Source organism: Balaenoptera physalus, assembly GCF_965194825.1.
Source record: "Balaenoptera physalus genome assembly, chromosome: 3".
NCBI lineage: Eukaryota > Metazoa > Chordata > Mammalia > Artiodactyla > Balaenopteridae > Balaenoptera > Balaenoptera physalus.
This window is the reverse complement of record NC_138890.1, coordinates 28,369,549-28,384,045: the sequence shown is the minus strand read 5'-3', so window position 1 is coordinate 28,384,045 and position 14,497 is coordinate 28,369,549. Positions and strand designations below refer to the sequence as shown.

The following is a 14,497-nucleotide window of genomic DNA, read 5'->3' as shown; positions in this document are numbered from 1 at the left end:
TCCAATCTCCTTTTCACAGTCATGGCGTAGACCTTAGGGAACATATAATAACGATGATGACATCAACAGACATTGCTGAGCATGTGCTAAACTGTTCATATGCGTGACCTCATTTAAACCCCTCAACAATGCTGCGAGGTAGATATTATTATTCTCCCGTTTTACGGATGAGCAAACCGAGTGAGTTCGTGGGTTGCTCAAGGTTAGTAAAAGAGGTGACGTTTGACTATAACCTCTCATACCAGGCACCTGGATGGACTCACTCTCTCCTCTTTCCTTAACATGTCCCCAGCCCACCCCGATAATTAGTGCCCTGGAGAGGAAGAAACTACCCATGCCCCTTATTCATGGGACACATCGGTGCATGATAAGCGTGGATAAGTGTCCCAGGTGCTGTGTCAAGGACTTTGTAACATTATCCTGTTTAATCCCACAAAACCATGTGAAGTACATCATATTATGAATCCCATTTTTGAGGTGAGAAATCAGAAACTTTCTACTAAGCTGTAGTCTCTACCCATTGGCCCTGGCTGTGTGCTTTCCTCTGGTGGTGCTCAGTAAGGTGCCTCTCCTCCTTCACTGTCCCCACGGGACTGTAGGCAAACTGAAGGAATTCCTGCCTGCGCTCTCTGAACGCCCCATCCCCCGCCATGGTATCTCACCTCCTAATAGACTACATAATTTGCCTGTGTGTTTATTTTTAATATCTAGAATTTTAAATATAATAACATTATAATATGAGCTCTACTACACTGTGAGCTCCAGGGAGACAGATTTTTGTCCATTTTGTTCCCTGCCATATCTCTGAGTGCAAGGAATAGTCCTAGACACATAATTGGTGCTCAAGAATAGTTATTAAGGGACTTCCCTGATGGCGCAGTGGTGGAGAATCTGCCTGCCAATGCAGGGGACACGGGTTCGATCCCTGGTCCAGGAAGATCCCACATGCCGTGGAACAGCTAAGCCCGTGCGCCACAACTACTGAGGCTGTGCCCTAGAGCCCACGAGCCACAACTACTGAGCCCGTGTGCCGCAACTACTGAAGCCCGCGTGCCTAGAGCCCGTGCTCCGCAATGAGAGAAGCCACTGCAATGAGAAGCCCATGCACTGCAATGAAGAGTAGCCCCCACTCGCCACGACTAGAGAAAGCCCACGCACAGCAACGAAGACCCAATGCAGCCAAAAATAAATAAGTAAATTTATATTAAAAAAAATAGTAATTAAGTAAATCCATCAACCAATCGCTCAGTTAATTTGCAGAAACCCATAATATATGAAGTGCTTACCTTGTTTTTTGAACTCAGGATTCTGAAATTAGGAAAGAAATAGTCAACATTTTTGTTTCACTTCTTTTATCCTGATACCCTCTGATAGAAGGGATTGGGAAAACCTCCAAAAAGTTGACCAGAGTGACTTTTATCTCTGATAGCCTCCCTCAGTTGGGTTACCAAGAATTTCAGGATGTCTCAGACACAGAAGTTTCGTGGGTGCTGAGTGAATTCCTCTCCAATCATTTGTTCTTGTGGTATAGAATTTGTATCTTGTTTTTGGTTGTTTCTTTTATGAATTGTCTTGACTACAGTACTGTTTGTACAGAGAGGTGTTTTCTGATGGGATTCAAGTGTAGGTTCTGCTTATTGAAGGTCCTTTCCTTTTTCTTGGCCCTGAGACTATGTAATCTTTACAAGAAGTCCTGAGCTGGGGGTCAGAGACCCAAATTCAACTTGGCTATTAACAAGCTATATGATGTTGGACAAACACAGTGTTATCTCTGGCCTTAGTTTTCATCATCTGTAAAATAGACAGGAAAAAACTATGGAATTTCAGAGCTGAAAGACACTCTGAAGGTCATTTAATCCAAGAGCTACAAATTCAAATACCTTCAGAGCCCAGGAAGATACTGTAAATATGTGAACTTGTCCCATTAAGACAACAGGGAGTGGTAGAAGCTGTGTCAAACTCCTTCCAGCTGAATTCGTTTTTTAAAAAATTAGAACTTATGTGCTGGCTAAGTGACAGACCCAGGCCCAGTTTGGCCTTCACATCTCCAATGTGCAACCCCATTCCTAGTCCTTGTCTATTTAAATTATTTTGCATATGAGAAAACTGAAGCTCAAAGATGGGACTTGATGGGCTTCCCTGGTGGCGCAGTGGTTGAGAATCCGCCTGCCAATGCAGGGGACACGGGTTCGAGCCCGGGTCTGGGAAGATCCCACATGCCGCGGAGTGACTAGGCCCGTGAGCCACAATTGCTGAGCCTGCGCCTCTGGAGCCTGTGCTCCGCAACGGGAGAGGCCACGATAGTGAGAGGCCTGCGCACTGCGATGAAGAGTGGCCCCCACTTGCCGCAACTAGAGAAAGCCGTCACACAGAAACGAAGACCCAACACAGCCATAAATAAATAAATAAATAAAAATTAAAAAAAAAAAAAAAGATGGGACTTGAACTGCCAAAGTGATCAGTGGTAGAAGTAGGTTGTAATAACAATGTCTGTCTTACGCAGTTCAGAGGTTTCCTAAGAGGATTTATGAAGGTGATAGTGAGAGACGCCTTTGAGGAATATGAAACACCGCTCGATTGCAAGGGATTATCACCACTTTCCCGAGTGCCTTTCAAATTGTTTCCAAAGTACAGTTATTCCTCAGTATCTGAGGGTGTTGGTTCTAGGAGCCTCCACGGATACCAAAATCCGCAGTTGTTTAAGTCCCTTACATAAAAGGGCGTATAAGTACAGTGAATACAGTTGGGCCTCTGTATCAGTGGTTGGTTGAATTCAAGGTTGGTTTAATCCAAGGATGCAAAACCCAAGGGTATGGAGGGCTGACTGTATTTTCCAGGATAATTCATTTTCCCCGCACAGCAAGCTGGGCAAGGGCTATACACCTGTGCTGCCGGTAAGGAAACTGAGGCTCAGCTTAGGAAAGAGACCAGAGATTTGAGGGCTTGACCAAGTCCTAACAACCAGTGTATGGCAAGTTTGGTAGCAGAGTGTGGTCTGTATAGGGGGGAAAAGCTCGCCTTTGGAATTAGGACACTGGTGCTCTCTCCCCAGCGCTGCCCCATCTACCCTTAGGTGAAGGACTTACCTGTTGTTGGGGGAATTGAATGAGAGCACGTGTGGGACACACCCAGCATGGGCTGGAACAGAGGAGGCAGTCCACAAATGGCGCCATCTCTTTTACCGTGATCAGTGCTTTTATAACTGTTACCAGCTCCGGACCTCCAGGTCTTCCACCAAATACGTAACCCCCATCGCTCTGCTCTGAGAGTGATGTAGTCATCTACACAAACGTCCAGAGGTGAGAATCCAAAGGAGTGTTCATTCTCATTCTCCGTCCTGTTGTCTGTAACGAGGTTAAAGACGTAGGGATACAAAAATAGCTTCAGAAATGAGGAAGAAAGCCAATCAACAGGACTTTCCATTTTTAATAACTCACCGTAAAGCATGAGTCTCTCAGACGTACCAGGCTATTGTTGAAATCCAGGTGTGGTACTGGGCTCAGTCCAAGTGGTTGTGATAGATTTTCCTTTAGAACTGAGTCTAGACCTCAGCTTGGAGAAGCCCCTGCAGGGCTGGTCTGTGTGCTTGACAGAAACTGGACCATGGGTTGCAGCTTGTGGAACATGGGCTGCCGCCTCTACCAGGCCGAGCAGCCTCCCCCCCCACCTCTGTGTGTGTGTGTGTGCATGCGCACTCACATGTGTTTGCGTGTTTGAGTGTTTGTGTGCATGTGTGACGGAAAGAGGATGACATTGTGTGTCACCGTGTCTTGTATCACAGAGAGAGAGAGAAGAGAGCCTACTCCCAGGGCCTTCTCACTGCAGAGACAGCCATTTTCAAAAATGTCCAGAAACAAGGAAGCGGGGCGAGGAGGCTAAGATTTCACAGGGATTTAAGGAAATGGTTTAAAAAGATGACCAAGAGCATGGCTGTAGAGGCTGGTTCTACCCTTCACATATACTCAACAGTTACAATAACTAGCAAGTGCACTTTTTTTTTTTAACACAAGCATGCATATTTTTAATTCTTATTACTTATTACAGGAAGCTCATTTATTTATGCAGAGCCCTGGGCAGAGAAAATCTTTTGATGGTCTTGCCTACGTGATGTGCAGGTTTTCTGGTTTTCCTTAAGCTAAAGATTCAGTGCTTGGAGAATCTCAGAATACAGGGATTTTCAGTACCAATGACAAAACCTTGCACATTTCTAAGGCCTCTTGCCCAATCCTAGAAAGGATACTAAAATCCAATCAATCAATAATAAATAAATGCATTTATACATACACATAAATGGGATAGAAGAGAGATCTTTTTTTGGGGGGGGAGGGGACACCATGACTTGCCTATTTTATTATTTTGCTTTTTTTTTTCCCACACACACACACACTGTATTTTATTTTTACAAGAGATAAATGACTGACACCAAGCATTGTAAATGGATGACCACAACAAAAGCAACAATGATTGCAATTACCAAACATGAAACACACTCATACTCTGTCGTAATATTGACATTCAGTCCAGTAATCCTCCACTGTAACAGCTCCTTTACTTTGCAGTGAAAATTGATTTGTATATTCTTTTTAAAGAACTCTGCTATAAGTCAAGTGTCATATTATCTCAACTAATCTTTGCTATGTCGCCACTGAAGCAGGCCCTGTAGCACCACCACTGAACAGATGGCAACACTTAGGGTCCCCTCCTCCATGAAGTTTTCCCAGATTACTTCGCCCTTCCCTGCAGCCCCACCCACCCTGCCCCACCCAGGGAGCCTTCCCTTCTTAGGACAGCTGCTAGTTCCTGTCCTGACACCTACAAGAGTTAATAACAATAACTTCCAGCTACTTTTTGAAGTAGGTTTTCTTATCCTCATTTTACCAGTAAGTCAACTGAGGCTCAGAACGTTTAGGAAACTTGCCCAAGGTCACACAGAAAAAATGGCTGAGATTTGCACTCATTTTTATTTGCTTAGTTTAGTTCAGGAGTCAGGAAACTATGGCCAATGAGCCAGAGCCCACCTGCGCCTAATTTTGTAAATAGTTTTATTGGAACCACCGTGCCCATTGATTTACATATTGCCCGTAGCTGATTTCTTCCTACAGTAACAGAGTTGAGTTGTTGCCACAGACAACACCTGGCCCTTGCACAGAAAAAGTTTGCAGACTTCTTGCTTAGTGTTTTACTCTAGATCCCATGCTCTTGGGAACCACTGTTATGCCCGTTAGCACCTGATGGCACTCTGTTTATCTTGCTTTCTAAGAGGTGTTGAAGAGGTGGTTAGTTTTATCTTCCCAACTAAACCAAATCTACCTTGGAGCAGTGACCCCTCATATAACAAGTCTTGGGACCTACTGTGGGCCAGGCCGGGTGATCATATCGTCAGCTGCTCTAATCCCTCCAGCTAAGTGCTCACACATAGTAGGTGCACAACCAATACCAGATGGGTTGAATTGGAGCGTCTTTCACCAGGTAATAAGAAGAAAAACCCTCCCTGGAGCACATCCAGCCTCTGAAACCCCAGCGAGTGCCTGACACTTCCTACCTTCATCTCCCCAGGGAGATCCCTCTCTTGCTAAGCACAAATTCAGCCTGTCTCTCCCCAGACAGCTGACAACCCCCAGGGCTCAGTAATTACCACAAGAGCCTGCTACAGCCCCTTGGGGAGCATTGCCTCATTTGAATTCCAACCCCAAATGAAACCAATACCAATAATTTTATCTGTTTTTAAAGCGACCTGCTGAGGCCCTTTCTTCTTGGTGATCTCGTTTTCAACAGACCACAATTAGCCCTCTGGAGAACGCCATCGAAACCATGTCCATGGCCAACGAGAAGATCCTGATGATGATAAACCAGTACCAGAGTGACGAAAGCCTCCCCATTAACCCGCTCTCCATGCTCCTGAATGGAATCGTGGACCCTGCTGTCATGGGAGGGTTCGCCAAGTATGAGAAGGTGAGGGCTTCCCTCTCCAGGCCCTGGTGGGGACAGAGCAGTGGCAGGAGGGCCCAGAGCAGACACAGCTACATGCCACTCATCTTAACTGTGGCTGTTTGTCCCTCAAAAGGACACTTCAGCTTGTTTGGACCTCATACACCTTCCAGAGTTTCTATAGCCTCACTCTCATCTCCTTCCCACCCTCAATGCCATGCTCTGTCAGGGGTCATAGAGATCCCTTATCCCACTGGGCACATCGAGATACCTTTGTCAAGAAAAGGCTCTGGGATGTCGACGAGCCAGACCATAAAAGTCAAGTGCCACAAATCAAAGTACATGCTACTTGTGTAAAGCCATCTCTTCTATAGATGATGGAAATGACCTCTAGAAATGGGAAGGAATGAAACACGGAATCTGAAAATACAGAAGGGATGGGAGATCAACTCTCATGCGAGAGTTATAATCTAGATATTCAGGTCATAAGGACCCTCCAAGAAATCCCCACACATTTCAGCCACAGATTTCATTTTTGAGCCTCCTGGTGTCCGTGGTGAAAAGGGAAAAGCCATCAGTTACATGAGTCACATTTTCCACTGGGGGAAAATAATTACTCAATAAGGAGACATAACCTTTCCCAGCACTGAAATAGAATAGAAAGTCCTTATTTGGCTTTCACCTAGGCCATACGTTAATGGGACGCTGAGGGAAAAATGGACTCTTCCTTCTCATAAATCTCATGATGAACTCTTTATTATCTTTTCCATGTCATCCATTGATGTAAAACTAGGAATACGGCACAATAGTATAACTCACGGACAGTAATTCCAGTTAGCCCTTCCAGCTACCCTTGGACACCCCGTAGAGTCGTCCATTGGTAATCCTTTGTTCAGCCTTGAGGGGTAATATGTCTGTGTATGTATGTGCACACACTGAGAACAGGAGCCGAGAAGGAGCTGGGGCTGCCAGGGTCACACACGATGAGGGAGGTGAGCTGGAAAGCCCACCAGGTGAACTTCCTTACTGAGTTTTCTCGCCTGGGACGGTGCCTTGCCTGGGCAGCAGAATCCCCGGCAGGGCTTCTTCACACACAGCTGCCTCCACCCCACCTCCGACCCCAGAGGTTCTGACTCAGTACGTCCGGGTGGGGCCTGAGAATTTGCATCTCTGGCAAGTTCCCAGGTGATGCTGCTTCTGCGGGTCCAGAGACCCCTCTTCAAGAACCATTTCCCTGGGGTTTGTGACCCTTTCCCAGTGGATGCCGGTCTGAGCCCCAGGAAGAGGAAACGTCAGTCCCTACACGTCCCTGACTGTTGCCCATCCACGTAGGGATGGCCTCATTCCTGCCCCTGTCAAATGGAACCCTCTCCCAGGGCCAGAGAGGTGGGTCGTGGGGTCCACAGCAAAGGAACAGGGAACCCCCAACGTCTGTCTGTCCTCCTAGGCCTTCTTCACTGAAGAGTACACCAGGGACCACCCCGAGGACCAGGACAAGCTGAGCCGCCTCAAGGACCTGATTGCGTGGCAGGTAAGGCAGAGGCGGACTGGGGATAGGCCAGCCCTGTGTCCGTCCTTTCCCCTCCCCGGCTCGCTTGCCCTCTGCTAGCCTCTGGCTGGTGTGGCCGAGTTTCACCTGCTCTCCTGCCCTTTGGCTTTTGGCCTTTCTTCTGACTCTGTCTTCACCTGAGCGGGTGCATCGTGGAAGCGGGATTTGGGGCGCTGCACCCGTGGGCTGCTGCACTGGCGCCGGGCAGGGATGCTGCGCTGCGTGTTGCCAGGACTGCCCTGTTGGGTGTTGAATTCAGGAGGTGGCTTCTCCCAGGGGGACTGAAGTGAAAGCCAGGGTCCCACGCGCCTCCCACCACACCCAGCACCCGCCAGTCAGATAATGGAAGACTTCGGCCCCTACCCCACCTCTCCTCCTCCTGAGGCTGACCCAGTTTGTTGCAGATAATGCTCAGATGGATGTCAGGTTTCGAAAATAATCGAGGCCTCGGTTCGGTTGCTCATCCCTCCGGAGCCCAGCCCGGCACCGTGGAAGGACTGTCCTTCCCGCCTGCTTCATCCTGCTATCTGCTCCTCTGTCCTCTCCTTGCATCCTTGTCCCTCTGTCCCTTCCCTCCACGATCTCCTTCTCTCTGACTCTTGCTGTGCGTGTGTCTCTGTCTTTCTCCTCTCCTTAGAAGTTCTTGGCTTCTCCCCGCCCCCTCTCTGACTTTGGCCTGTCTCTGCTGCCCCCCCTCACACCTCACTCCTGGCTCTGCCTCCCTTCCTCGTCTCTCTCCACTGCCCTCCCTCCTCCTCTGCTTTCTCTTTGGCTCCCTCTCCCGTGTTTTCTCTCCCTCCTGCTCTCTCCTGCTCTCTGCCACTCCCTAGAGAAGAAACAATCCACAGACCCCTCGCCCAGAGGCATTCAGAGGACCAGGCTCCCGGTCTAGGCCTGCAGCAGCCCCTCCTCAAACATCTCCCTGCTTTCCACGGACCACCCAGCCCCCAGGACGCAGGGTGGGCTGTGGAGGGTGCGCTGGGGGGAGGCCGGGGAGGCGAGCAGGGCAGCAGGGGGCAGCGTCTGCAGCTGCCAGCCCTCCCTCCTCCCTTCTTGCCAGTCACAGTGCAAAGACAAGCGAGCTACTGTGGTAGGGAGTTTCTGTCACTCTAGGGGAATTAGGGAATGAGAAGCATTGGGTGCAGCCTCTTTTCTTAAAATAAGGATTCCTAATTCAGGTCCTTCTCTGCCTCTGCCAATTTATGCAGAGTGACGCCTTAAAAATAAAACGCCAGGCGCTGCACAGATACAGTCTTCTGAATGCATTTTGTGAGTCTGGAATTTTCTCTCCCTTCTTACCTTGTGCCTCCCGTGAAACCCAGACACCCCCAAGAGCCCCAGCCTTCCGAGGTCATCATGTCCTTTAATACGCAAATAATGATAGTCCCCCTCCCCATCCCCAACTTGGGAAGCAGGAAGACTCAGCTTTGGTTGGTTTCCTTCCTCAGCTGTTTCTGGGGTGCCCCAGGGAGGGCTAACATGTCACACAAATGTGTTTGGTTGTCGGGCGTCATTCTCAATCCATTTCACTGTCCTGGGCCTCTCTACTGCGCATGTCTTATCACCTGGTAATGGACTCCCTGGGCTGTATTCACTGCACCCAAAGCATGGACCAGACTGTGGCCTCACAGCACAGCTGATACCAGGCTGTGCCTTCTAAGGAAATTCTTCCAAAGTCTGGCAGTTAATAGAGTGGCACCACAAGCAAAGAAAGGAGACTTTGAAAGCATGTATTTGATGTTACAGCTTCTAAGAGCCTGCAAAGGGGATTGCCCTGGGCCGCATTCCTCCCACTCAAGAGTCCAGCATCCTAAATACTCAAAAGATGCTGCCCTGCTCAGGGTGAAGGTGACCTTTTTTACGTTACACACAGCAGATTAGCTCTTCCATTTTATTCCATTCATTCTTGCAACTTAAATATATATTGAGTCCCAACTGTGTGCCAGGCAACAGAAATAAAGCGCTGGATAAAATTGTGGGCCTGCTCCCTCCCTCCCTCCCTTCTTGGAGCTTAATTATAGATTGGATCTTGGTTTGCCAAAGCCAGATTCACTTTGGATTTTCTCAAAACACGAGACCCTTAGATTTCAAAGGGAGATGTACTTGCACCGCTAACAACCCAACAGAAGCTAGAAGTGCAAAGTACATTATGTGTTCAAGATTTCATGGATTTCAAGAGTGATTGTTTCTTAATTTTTTCCTTTGTAAAGATTTCCTCTCTATTTATTGGCATGGAAAGATGTCTACAGTACATTCTTCTTGTAAACATTTCACAAAATATTACATACAGAAAACTACACATAACAAAAATATACAGCACACTGAGTTGTCACAGTGTATACTTATGTGGCCACCACCAGATCAAGAAGCAGAATTCCTCAAGCACCCAGAAACCTCTCTTGTGCGTTCTTTTAGTCATTGCCAGCCCTCCCCAAGGTTGACCCCTCTCCTGCTTTTACAGTAACCATTTACTTGCTTTTTAAAAATACTTTTTAACCACCCAAGCACTCATTTCTGAACACTGTAGTTTACTTTTGCTTGTTTTTGACCTATATATAAATGGAATCACACAGTGTTCCTTCTTTTGTGTCTAACTTATTCTGTTTACTGTTATGTTTTCAAATTGATTTATTTTGTTGTACATAACAATCATTTATTCATTTTCATTGATGTATAATAGTCTATACAGCTGGACCGTATAACTGTGCCAAAACATATTTATTTATTTTTCAACTGATGGAGATTTGGGTCGATTTCAGTTTGAGGGTATTACAAGTCGTGCTGTTCTGAACATCTTTGTGTGTGTCTTTTTGGCACACACACGCACAGTTTCTGTTGGATGTATACCTAGGTGTGGAATTGCTCGGTTATAGTATGTGAGAATATCTGGCTTTAACAGATAACTGCCAAACTTCTATCACTATAGATTAGTTTTGTCAGTTCTTGAACGTCATAAAAATGGTATTATACAGTATGTGTTCCTGTGTGTCTGGCTTCTTTTTTTCACTCTAATGCCTTTGTGATTCATCCAGGCTGTTACATGCAAGAGGAGTTTTTCTTTTTTTGTTCTAAGTGTTATCCATTGTGTGACTATACAATATACCAATAATATACTAATGTATATATCCATTCTCCTGTTGATGGTGGGTTGTTTTCAGGTTTTGGATAGTATGGAAAGAGTTGTATGAACATCCTTGTTCATGTTTTTTGATGGGCATAAGCACTCAGTGTCCTCACTATCTATCTAGTAGTGGGAGTGCTGGGTCATGCGTTCATCTTTAGCCTTACTGGATACCAGGAAGCAGTTTTCCAAAGTGGCTGAGCCAATTTACACTCCCACCAAGAACTTCTGTGAGTCTAGGTTGCTCCACATTCTCGCTGACGCATGATACTGTGAGTCTTTAATTTTAGTCTTTCTGGTGGTTGTGAGGTGGTGTCTCAGTTTAATTTTAATTTGCGTTTCCTTTGCGAGCAACGATGTTCATCGCCTTTCCATGTATTTATTGGCTAATTGAATAACCTTTCTGTGAAATGTTTGTTCACATCTTTTACTTATTGTTCATCGCCTTTCCATGTGTTTATTGGCTAATTGAATAACCTTTCTGTGAAATGTTTGTTCACATCTTTTACTTATTTTATTAACTGAATTGTCTTTTTATTAATAATTCATAGGAGTTTATATATATTCTAGATAATGAGTCCTTTGTCAAATATATGTATTGCAAATATCTTCATTCAGTCTGTGGCTTGTCTGTTTACTTTCTAATGATGTATTTTTGAAGAACAGAAGTTTGTAATTTTAATGAGGTCCAATTTATCAATTTTTTTAATGATTATTACTTTTGTATTCACTTTATGAAATCTCTGGCTATCCCAAGATCATGATGATATTTCCTGTGTTTTATTGGAAAGTTTTATTGTTTTGTCCTATACTCTTAAGTATATGATCCATTTTGACTGACATGAAGTAAGGGGTAAATTATTTTTCTATACAGATTTCTAATTATTCCAGCACCATTTGTTGAAAAGACTATTACTTCTCCCAACTCTGACATAAAGTGATCATATAGGTGTCAGTCTGTTTCTGGACTTTCTACTCTATTCCATTGGTCTATTTGTCCAATGCCATACTGTTCCTAATTACTGTAGCTTTATAGTAACTCTTGAGATCTGATGGTTGACAGTACCGCAATTTTTTTTTTCAAATTTGTCTTGGTCCTTCTAGTCCTTTGTATTTCCATATAAATTTTTAAATCAGCTTGCTAATTTTCACACACCCCCAAAACACACTGAGATTTTGAATAGGAATATATTAGGCATGTAGATTAATTTAGGAAGAATTTCTGTTTTAATGATAATTAATTCTTCCAGTACATGAATATGGAATTTCTCTCCCTTTCTTTAGTTCTTTAATTTCACTCAGCAAAGTATTGTAGTTTTCACTGGAAAGGTCTTTCACAAATTTTATTAGATTTGTTTTAAGGTATTTGGTATTTTTAACTATTATAAATGGTATTTTTTTAATTTCTCTTTTTGTTTGTCAATATCGTCACAATTTTTTTTTTTTTTTTGGTATGTTTACCGTGTATCCAGCAACCTTACTAAATTCACTTAATAAGTCAAATTGTTTGTACATTGTTTTGGATGTTCTACAGACAAACATATCATCTGCTAATATAAAAAGTTTTACTTCTTCTGTTCCAATCTTATACTGTTTAGTTATTTTTCTGCCCTCATTGCACTGATGAGTATAAGAAGAGAGAGAGTACATCTTGCCCTGATGTCTCCCACATCAGGGCAAGAGTCAGTACTTCACAGAGTGGAATGTTTTAAAGATGATGTCCCATTCTATGCCTAGTTTGCTAGTTTATCATGAATGGGTTTTTAATTTGTCAAATGCCTTTTATGCATCTATTGAGATACTCATATTGTTTTTCTTCATTATTATGCTAATACAGTGAATTATATTAGTTGATTTTGGACTATTAAACCAACCTTGCATGTATGACATAAATCCCACTGGGTCATAATGTATTATCATTTTTATATATTTCTGGATTCTATTTGAAAATATGCTCTTCAGGATTTTTGTGTCTATGCTCAAAAGAGATATTAACCTATAATTTTCCTTTTTTATAGTATCCTTGTTCAATTCTTGTAACAAAGTTACCCTGGTCTCAAAAAGTGGGTTGAAAATTACTCCCTATTTTAAACATTTTTAAGAGTTTGTATAAAGTTGGCATTTATTTATCCCTTAAATGTTTGCTAGAATTTGTCTGTGAAGCCATATGGGCCAGGAATGTTTTAAAGTATGTATTTAATGTAATAGTTTTCAGATTTCCTATTTCTTTTGTCCCCTTTTTGGTAAGTTGTATTTTTCTAGCAATTTGTCCATTTTAGCTAAATATTAAATTTATTGACATAAACTTTTTTATAATATCCTCTTATGATCTTTTATAATGCTTGTACTTCCTATGTGATACTCCTTTTTAAATTCTGATATTGGTTATTGGTACCTTCTATTTTTTTTATTAGCCCTTTAAGGTGTTTATCAATGTTTTTGTCTTTTCAAAGAACCAACTTTTGGATTTGTCAATTCTCTGTGTTGTCAGTTTGTTTTCTTTTTCATTCATGTCCACTCTTACTTTTATTATTTCCTTCCTTTTACTCACTTTGGGTTTAGTTTGCTGTTCTTCTACTAATATCTTGAAATGGATACTTAGCTAATTGATTTTCTGTCTTTTCTAACATGTAAAACTAAAGCTATACATTTATCTCCATTAAAAACTTTATATCTCATTAGTTTTGATATGTAGTATTTCCATTATCATTCCCTTCTCTTTTTTTTATAAATTTATTTATTTATTTTTGCCTGTGTTGGGTCTTCATTGCTGCACACGGGCTTTCTCTAGTTGCGGTGAGCGGGGTCTACTCTCTCATTGCGGTGGCTTCTCTTGTTGCAGAACGCGGGCTCTAGGCACTCGAGCTTCAGTAGTTGTGGCTCGCAAGCTCAGTAGTTGTGGCGCATGGGCTTAGTTGCTCCGTGGCATGTAGGATCTTCCTGGACCAGGGCTCAAACCCATGTCCTCTGCATTGGCAGGCGATTCTTAACCACTGCACCACCAGGGAAGTCCCATTCCTTTCTTTTTTAAATAAAATCTTTGTCTTGTTTCATGGATAGAAATTTTTTTCTTTTTCTATATATTAGTTATTTTTTAAAAAATAAAGTTTTCTTAAGCTCTCTTCATGCTCTGTTTCTTCCACGTTAGTCCATTCATTCTTTTCTTCCTCTCTCCCTTACTCCCTCCCTCCCTCCCTCCCTCCCTCCCTTTTTGCCTTTTTTCCTACCTGTTGGTTCTGATCTCTGTCGTCCACACTGGAGAATTTCCTTCAGTGCCTGGTGATCCTTGGCAGTCTGTTCATAGTAAAGAGTGGGGCACTAAAAAAGCTGAATGAATTTCTGTGCACATGAGAGAAGGTATTGTCACCTGGATGGCATTACGTATGGTAACTGAGCGATCCACAAACGTCCGTATAACACGCGCCATTCACTTTCTCCAGGACAGACCCTTCAAGCTATTGCATAGGAAGGTACCCCTGGCTGCTGCACTGCTGGCAATCTGGGGACTGGAAAGTGAAGGTCTCACTGTCTGTTAGTTGCAGACTCTCCCTCAACCCCCATTTCCTGTTTGGCTCCTCATCCCTGCCCTCTGTTGTGCCTGGTACCCCTCAGCCCCCATAGCTGTTTGTTCTCATTGTTCTAGAGGATAAGCTCCTGCTTCTTGGGGAAATGGGAAAATATAACACTTGGCTACCAGGTCAAGCAGTAGGGACCTGGCCGTCTAACTGCTCCTGTCACAGAATTTCAACCCATCCCTCTGTTTTCAGCCTCTCAACTCACTCTAGCTTTTCTGGGATACCTGGTGCCTCTAATCCCTGAGCCCCTCCTGGCTTCCCAGAGGCAGATTGGCCTCTTACCACCAACTCCTCCTCTGCCCTGGAAGGTCAGTTACCATCCAC

General features: G+C 44.0%; 1 protein-coding gene across 1 annotated transcript in view; it reads left to right on the top strand.

Annotated features, from left to right (window-relative positions):
* Positions 1 to 14,497, top strand: part of DOCK2 (dedicator of cytokinesis 2) — a 425,439-nt gene that overhangs the window by 393,677 nt on the left and 17,265 nt on the right. Inside the window, exons 45-46 of the mRNA XM_082456398.1 lie at positions 5,776 to 5,952; positions 7,376 to 7,459. Of these exons, the coding sequence (XP_082312524.1) occupies positions 5,776 to 5,952; positions 7,376 to 7,459 (261 nt within the window). The remainder of the gene's footprint in view (positions 1 to 5,775; positions 5,953 to 7,375; positions 7,460 to 14,497) is intronic.